The sequence below is a fragment of the Merops nubicus genome, unplaced genomic scaffold (genome assembly GCF_000691845.1).
Source record: "Merops nubicus isolate BGI_N331 unplaced genomic scaffold, ASM69184v1 scaffold7788, whole genome shotgun sequence".
NCBI classification, from domain to species: Eukaryota; Metazoa; Chordata; class Aves; order Coraciiformes; family Meropidae; genus Merops; species Merops nubicus.
This window is the reverse complement of record NW_008625054.1, coordinates 183-8,422: the sequence shown is the minus strand read 5'-3', so window position 1 is coordinate 8,422 and position 8,240 is coordinate 183. Positions and strand designations below refer to the sequence as shown.

Genomic DNA, 8,240 nt, shown 5'->3' with positions numbered 1-8,240 from the left:
CTACAGGTATGATAGAATTTAAGACAACTTATCCATGGAAGAATGGTTCAAATAACACAAGGATTTTTTTTTTCAAGTATGCTTTTTCACTTATTTATTAAGCAGTACTTTTTCTGAGATATATTAGAGAGAAGGTATTGTGCAACTCAAAAAGATTTTTTTGTTTTTACTGATCAACAGTGATATTTCCATTTAGAGTAATAATGTTACATTGTGTTATTCTGTCTAATGCACTTATGTTCAGAGTCGGCACTGACCAGGTACTGTTAGTAGAATGTATGCTGTGGCAACATACCATTTGTGATTGTAAGTTCAGGAAAAGCTTGTGTATTCTACCTGTAACATGAATTCAAAACATTATCTCTCCATAGAATTTTTGAACTAATTGCTTCTGTTGATAGTGATAGTCTATAGACTGATACAATTGTTTAGGTTGAAATAGACGTGGAAGTCATTTAGTTCAAGCTCTTTTGCTCTCAACTTCTGAGTCAGATAAAATTGCTCAGCCTCTTGTCTGGTCAGCTTTCAGGTATTTCCAGGGATAGAGATCCCACTGGCTCTGTGCAATCTGTTCCTGGGCTTAGCCAGTCTCATTGTGAACATTTTGTTTCTTCATTTCTTATTCTAGTTGTAATTCCTCTTACTGAGACATTTGATTTTGCCTCTTAACCCTTTCTTATGCACTCCAAATGAGGTGACAAACTAGAATATAGTTGGGAATATTATTAGTCCACATATCTTCCAAACAGCTGTTTAGTATCCTGCAACTAATTCATATTTAGTACAGGACTAGTATTAGCCTGCCTTCTAAAATATGCTCTTTTAGTTTCTCTTAGCATAAACTGCACATATTGACTTCCCTAGCATTATAAGATCCATTACGGGTAGATTATATATTAGGGTGGCAAAAGCACAATTCTGTGTTCGGTTCTTTTGACTACATCCTTCTGTTCTCATCTTTCTTCCAATTTAGTTGGCAGTATCTTTACTAGAAAAAACTCATTAAGCTGTATGCTGATAACTCATACCACTGATAAATTTATATTGGTCTCAGATTAGATGAACTGGAAATTTCTACTCAGTATTTCCATACCTTAAAATAGTTTGAATTATATGGTGGTTTGGTTTTTTTTGGGTTACTGGTTTGATTTTCTTTTTGTTTGTCTGCGTTTTTTTTTTTGTTGTTGTTGTTGTTTTTTTTTTGTTGTTGTTGTTGTTGTTTTCTCTGTTGAATGTGTCTTAGACAAATATAGATATCTGAAATAGATGACCATAAAATTTTAAAAGATTTAGGTATGATAATAATATTGCCCAGTTTTTAGAATATTGAATATTATGATACTGGGCTTCTATTAAAAAAAAACAACTGCTACTGATTAATTCTGTAGTATTGCTGAAATGATTTTTCATGTTTATGGAATCAAGAAATATGTTTATAATATTCTATGAAAATGGTTGCAGTAATATATATCTCAACTGTTAGTGAATATCAGTAAATGTTTAATGATTATAATGTAATTATAGCTTTTAACAAGGTTCTATTATAAAACTATTTTAGTACTCTAATTTGTTGTTTGTATGTATTGTGTTTGTATTATATATTGTATGTCTTATATTTGTAAATTATAAATACATATATCTAGAAAGATGAAGGAGAAGGTGTATTGATAAATTATTGGGTAATTTGTCATTTGTACAGAGTATGACAGGGGAATGGTGCCCAGCTGAAGCAGACAGTGAAAACAAACCTCCTCTTAATAATGACATATTGGGTCATGTGCTTCGTAGACTGATGGAGATTTTCTATCCTCCACAACCCAAATCTCTGCCACCTGTATTTCCTCCATTTCCTGTCAAGGGATGTATATTAGGAAAACTTTTTAGTGGAAAAACAACCTGTGTAAAGTTTATTGAAAAAGGTACTTTTTTTCCTCTAGAATTCTTGAAAATGTTTATTTGCATTAAAATCCTACTCTTACGATGAAAATCATTTGGGAAAATCAGTGCAACACTAATTCTTGAACCTCAGACACATCTGTATTTAGCAGAGTTTGGTTGCAAGTCATTAAATCATGATCTTCTGAAAGAAGATTTAAAATACCAGAACTTCAATATAGTGTTAATGTAGTGTTACTTCTGCATTGAGAATTTGAAAATGCTTTTGGCAAACTTCTCTTTGTTATAAAAGTGACTAGCAAGATAGCTATGTAATTGTGTACACACACTGTGCAGTGGTTACAGAGAAGAGACTGTCAAAACAACTTACATGAAAAGCCTAAATGAAATCATTAATTTAATTGCAGTTAATAGCCCCTCTGTATGTATGCTCAACTCAAAACTCTAAAGTTATCCCATTTTTTTTGTGTATTAGTTTGCAATATTCAGGTACTATCTGTTGATACTCTGGTTCAGGAGGCCATCCAAGCTTTTCTTGAAAATGAAAGGAAAAGTGAACACAATGTGATACCACAAGAAGCAGAGAGTTCTGGTGAACAAAACAAGGTAAGCATTTTTGTTGATTTTGGTTTTGGCTCCTACAGGGAGATGAGAATGAAATATGAGGAAGAAAGCACATTGTTTCAATTTTTTGTTCAATTTCAAGCTTAAGTCTACATTTTGACTTACACGACTTCAAGAATCAGCTTGATTTGACATAGCTGTTTTTCCTGTAATATGTAGTTTCATTTCTAATCCACTTACTTTCATAATTGATACAAGGTCCAGAAGAACTTATCAAAGTCATCACTGAAAGATCTAAAGGCACTCCAAACAGAAACACCTATCAAGGGAACCATAGGTGTGTATATAAATATTTATAAAATTTGGGCTTAATTCTTATTACATTTAAATGGCAATTCTTCTTTTGTGCATTTGAGGTAGTATCCATGACATATGAGTTTTCACAGTAGTTTCCTTCATGAATTTCCTGTTTCTGTACATTCCTAGTGCCTGGGAGCAGCAAGTGCAAGGCTGCTCTGTGAAGGAAGGTGATCTAGGTGACAAGGGAAATAGCAGAAGTGCCAGCATTCACCAACAAAGAGTGAGGGTATTGACAGAAGTCAGGGTCACTATCGGGTTCTGAAACATTGATTGGTGTGAGCCTCAGCCTGCTGATAACCCAGCAATTCTGCCAATGAAGCAAGTCTGAGGTCGAGTCAGAAACTCATGTCACCAGCTGTGGATCAGGGTCAGAATCAAGACAGGTTATGGGATGCAGACTTGGCTGCCATGCAGCTGTAATGTAACACAGACATGGTCCAGGATAAGAGCTTCATCTGAAAAACAGCTTCCAAAAGAAGGGCAAGTTTTCACCTTCCCTCACTTTACCTTTTTACAACAGAGTTTACAAAAAAAAAAAAAAAAAAAACCAACCAAAAAACAGAAAAACCAAACCCTGACAGTGGGCTCAGCCACCTAAATTCAGAATCACAGAGTAATTGATGGTGTAAGGGACTTGTGGAGATCATCTAGTCTAATCCTCCTCCTCAAAGCAAGGTCACTCCTACAGGTTGTTCAGGACTATGTTCAGCTGGATAGTGAACATCTCCAAGGATGGAGACTCTGCAACCTCATTGAGTAACATGTTCCAGTATTCCGTAACCCTTACAGTTTACATTTAAATGGAATTTTCTGTGTTTCAGTTTATGTCTTGCCTTTTCTTATTTTAGTTGGCACCACTAAGAGTCTGTCTCTTGTTCTCTTTACTCCCTTCCCCACCCTAGATATTTCTACACATTAATAAGATTCCCCTCAGGCATTCTCTTCTCTAGGCTGGATAGTCCCAGCTCCAAGCATCTCCATCAGATGTTAGTAACTGTCAAGGCCTGGTCCAATATATCCATCCCTTCCTTGCACTAGGGAGTCCCAAACTGGACATGGCACTTCAGATACGGTCATACTAGAGCCATATCTTCTAAATGTGGTCCAGGGTGCTGCTGGCCTTCTTTGCTGCAAGGACATGTTACTGGTTCATGGTCAGCTTTTTCTTCTCCAGGGCCTGCAGACACTTCTCTGCAAAGCTGCTTTCAAGACAGGTGCTGAAGGCATGGGGTTTTCCTCACCAGAAGCATTTAGTGGTAGAACTAGCTATTCCATGGACACCCAGCCCCTTGAGCTGGAGGACAGGGAGGTGGGGCAGGGTGTGACCTTCATAATGCAAGAGGGAATGGTCAGTGACCTGGTACACCACTTAAACATCCACACATCTATGGGGCCAGATGAATTCCACCTGGGAGTACTGAAGCAGTTGACAGATGTACTTGCGAAGCCTTTTGCCATCATTTACCAGCCATTCAGGCTAACTGGGGAGGTCCTAGTGGACTGGAGGGTAGCAAACGTGATACCCATCTACAAGAAAGGCCAAACGGAAGATCCAGGGAACTACAGACCTGTCAGTCTGACTGCAGTACCACGGAAGGTCATGGAGCAGAATGTCTCAAATGTCATTATGCACCACATTCAGGTGGTCAGTCCCAGTCAGGATGGGCTCATGAAAGGCAGATCCTGCCTGATGAACCTGATCGCCTCCTATGACAAGATGGCCTGCCTGGTGGATGAGGCTGCGAATGTTGTCTACCTAAACATCTGTAAGGCCTTTGACACTGTTTCCCACAGCATCCTCATGAAAAAAAAATGTCTGCTTAAGGCTTAGATGGGTGTAGGCTCTGCTGGGTAAAACACTGGCTGGATGGCAGGGCAGTGAGTGGAACTGAATCCAGCTGGCAGCCAGTCACAAGTGGTGTTCCTCAGGGCTCAGGATTGGGATACAGAGCGCACCATCGGTAAGTTTGCAGGCGACACCAAGTTGGGTCAGAGTGTTGATCTGCTTGAGGGTAGGGAGGTTGTACAGAGAGACTTGGACAGACTAGATCAATGGGCCATGGTCAGTTGTTTGAGCTTCAACAAGACCAAGTGTTGGGTCCTGCACTTGGGCCACAACAACCCCAGGCGATTCAACAGGCTTGAGGAACGGTGGCTGAAAAGCTGCTCTGTGGAAAGGGACCTGGAGGTACTGATCAACAGGCATCTGAACATGAGCCAGCAGTGTGCCCAGGTGGCCAAGAAGGTCAATGGCATCCTGGCTTGTATTAGAAATAGTGTGGCAAGCAGGGCCATGGAGATGATTGACCTTTTTTCTTGGCATTGGTGAGGCCACACCGCGAGTACTGTGTTCAGTTTTGGGCACATCAATACAAGAAAGATATCAAGGTGCTGGAGCATGTCCAAAGAAGGGCAACAAAGCTGGTGAAGAGCACAGAAAACAAATGTTATGAGGAGCAGCTGAGGGAACTGGGGCTATTTAGTCTCAAGAAAAGGAGGCTGAGGGGGAACCTTATTGCTCTCTACAACTACCTGGAAGAGCATTGTAGAGATAGTCTCCATCCTTGGAGATTTACAAGATCAACTAGGTAAACAACTGAGCAACCTAATCTGACCTTTTAACTAATGCCATTTTGAGTAGAAGGTTGAACATGAACAAGGTGACCCCCAGAAGTTGCTTCCAACCTGAATTAATACATAGTTCTATAATTCTAACAATTGTATACACCTTCTGTATTGATTTGTTTAAAAAAAAAGTGAGTTGTATACTCTTATTGTTTATCTCTGGTAATAAATATCGTAGTAATAGAGTTGCTAAACTTTATAATGTGCCTATTTTAGGCAATTGTGCTGTCAAAAAGGATCCATCTGGACAAGAATTTAAATCAGAAAACAGTCAGGATGGCCTATCCAAGGTCTGTAATCCAGTTTTAGCTTCTAATTTATAAAAAATGCATTCTTAAAATGGTTGTTATTTAAATGGTGATACTGTTTCAGCATTCTGAATTAACTTATTGACCTTGCTGCAAGCATTTTCTATAGGAAATACGAAAAAGGTTTATTACAAAAACTATTCCTGTGTATGTTGTTTAGAGTTGTACAGATTTTTAAAGATCTATATCTTCTTGCTAATCTTGTTACATTTGTGTAAGATATGGTACTTTCTATGTCATTTCTGAGTTAGCAAAAAATTGTTCCAAATCTTGCTGCTGTCAAGCAGATGATTTGTCCCACGACAAGGTTTCCTTTCTTTGTGTTTAAAAATACTTAACTCTACAGTGATCTCTTTGACATTATTGCTCACTGGAAAATATTGAAAACTAAGGTAGAAAAGAATCTCTGTAGAATTAATGAAGTTAAATGCTGCTGAAGGAAACCATCAGTGAATTTATGGTAGTCAAAATCAAAATAAGCTTGGAACATATCCTCTGTTTCTTAACCTTGTTTCTGTCTGGCATTTATGGGTGTAATGATGGAAATCGGTTGGAGACTGCAGTTAAGTTAGGCCTTTTTCACATTGGTTGAAACTGTTTCTCTTTAATAGATAACAATAAAAAATAAATATAAATAAACAACATGATAAATATTAAATAAGTAAATAATACAGAATGTGTAATGTAGCATCATACATTTTTGAGCAGTGAATGTTGTGAACATTCTGCCCATGCTAGTCTTACACTGCACTCTTCTACAGCTGTCTGCACGTGCCCAGCTTGGCGCCGCATCACAGAAATTCTTGAAGAATGGAAAAAGTATTCCTGATGAATTACTAATAGACATCCTATTGGAAGCCATTAAGTATGAAATTGTATAGCTCTTTTACCTCAGTTGTTTAGAATGTAATTATCCAGCTTGTAATCCAGATTCAGATATTTCTCTTTATTACTGTAGTTCTTGAACACTGGATTCTTCTGTGTGGAAAGTGGAGAAGATTATTGAAATTAGTTAATGTTCATTTTATGCTTGCAGTAAAGTCTAGCTCTGAATTATGCAGACATTATTGTACACTACTGAAGGCGAATAAAAATACAACTATCACATAGTCATTAAATATAACTAATGTCTCTGTTAGTTGGAAGCTGTTGAGCAGGTGTTAGTATTTGGGTTTTCTTTAAGATTTTGCAAAATGCCTAATCCAAGCATTCATACTTCAGCAGTTAGGTTACTTATTTTTCCCTACTCTTGTTCGATAGAAAATTGTCTCAACTATCCTGATGTGCAATTAGCCCTAAGTCCCCACATGAGTATCATTTAAGTTGTATTACTCCCGTTAGTATATTTTAAAGTTATGAAACAGATTTTCCTGTTTGTTACTTCAGTGTAAAAGTTAGTAGAGAAAATAGTGAAATTACACTTCTGATCATAGTCTGTATAGAAAATATTTTAAAAAAATTTCTTTATCAAGACAGGATTTTTTTTTTCACTTTTTGTTAGGCTTGATGTTATTTTTCTGATTTAACATCCACTGCTTTCAATTTAATTTTTAATTATGTATGTCATAGTCTTTATTCATCAGGATATTTAATATCCTGAATTCAGAATGAAAGACTGCTAGGTCAAGCTCTTCTTTGTGTGTTATTATTATGCTATCAGTTCACTGTATACTTTTGTTTCTTCATTTACTTTTAGCCAAACACCACCTGAGAAGGGGTGGATTGTGGATGGGTTTCCAATGACAATTAATCAGGCAAAGATGTTTGAAAAAGCCTATACAGGGATTGATCCAGAAGCAAAAGACGTAAATTCTGGAAAGCTTTCACTTGTTACAGATCCCAGAGCTACTAAGAAGCCTCCTATCACCTTGCCAGCATTTGATGTTTCTGTATTATTGGATATTTCAGACACTGCGGTACTGCAACGTGTGGCTAACTTGAAATGTAAGTTTCCAATTACTTTTAACAAAGTAAAAAGACAAGCAGATTCTGGTGTATGGGGAATGTAAAGATTGTTATAATACTGAAATGACTGAATTGTCAACGCATTACAACATAATACAAAGTTGCATATTTTAGTTAAAAATACTATGTCATGTAATACCTATATTTCCTCTGACAACTATGAAATTAGAAATAGTTTAGATTTGTTGACAGATTTCTTCTGCATTTGTAAGACCCCTTCTAACTTTAGCTGTCTAAAAGTAGATGACTAGGTATAAGCAACACATTAATCCCAAGCATCATTTACCAGATATACCTGTAAGATGTACTTACAGGAGCAAAATAGCATTACAGCACAATTTCTCTACATCTCACAGTGTCACTTTTGGTAGTTATGCATTATCACCTTGAGTGCTTCCAGATTATTTCAGGTAGTTTTGTTTGTTTCAGTCAAAGGCAGATCAGAAGTGTGCCAGTGCACATGTATATGCTTGTTTGTATTTGTAGTGAATTCTCACTGGAGCTGAGAATAGCACAATGTCT

General features: G+C 37.2%; 2 protein-coding genes across 2 annotated transcripts in view; both read left to right on the top strand.

The window, feature by feature from the left end:
- LOC103777976 (sperm flagellar protein 2-like) overlaps positions 1-2,991 on the top strand; it is a gene marked incomplete at its 5' end in the record, with an annotated part of 14,851 nt that extends 11,860 nt beyond the window's left edge. The window contains 2 exons of the mRNA XM_008945544.1: positions 2,386-2,502; positions 2,947-2,991. Of these exons, the coding sequence (XP_008943792.1) occupies positions 2,386-2,502; positions 2,947-2,991 (162 nt within the window). The remainder of the gene's footprint in view (positions 1-2,385; positions 2,503-2,946) is intronic.
- Positions 2,992-4,045: 1,054 nt separating this feature from the next.
- On the top strand, positions 4,046-7,697 carry LOC103777975 (RNA-directed DNA polymerase from mobile element jockey-like; the record flags this gene model as incomplete). The annotated part of the gene is given in 3 exon segments (XM_008945543.1): positions 4,046-4,624; positions 4,627-4,781; positions 7,450-7,697. Coding segments are annotated over 3 exon segments (982 nt in total), but the record flags the coding sequence as incomplete, so codon positions are not given.
- Positions 7,698-8,240: the final 543 nt, after the last annotated feature.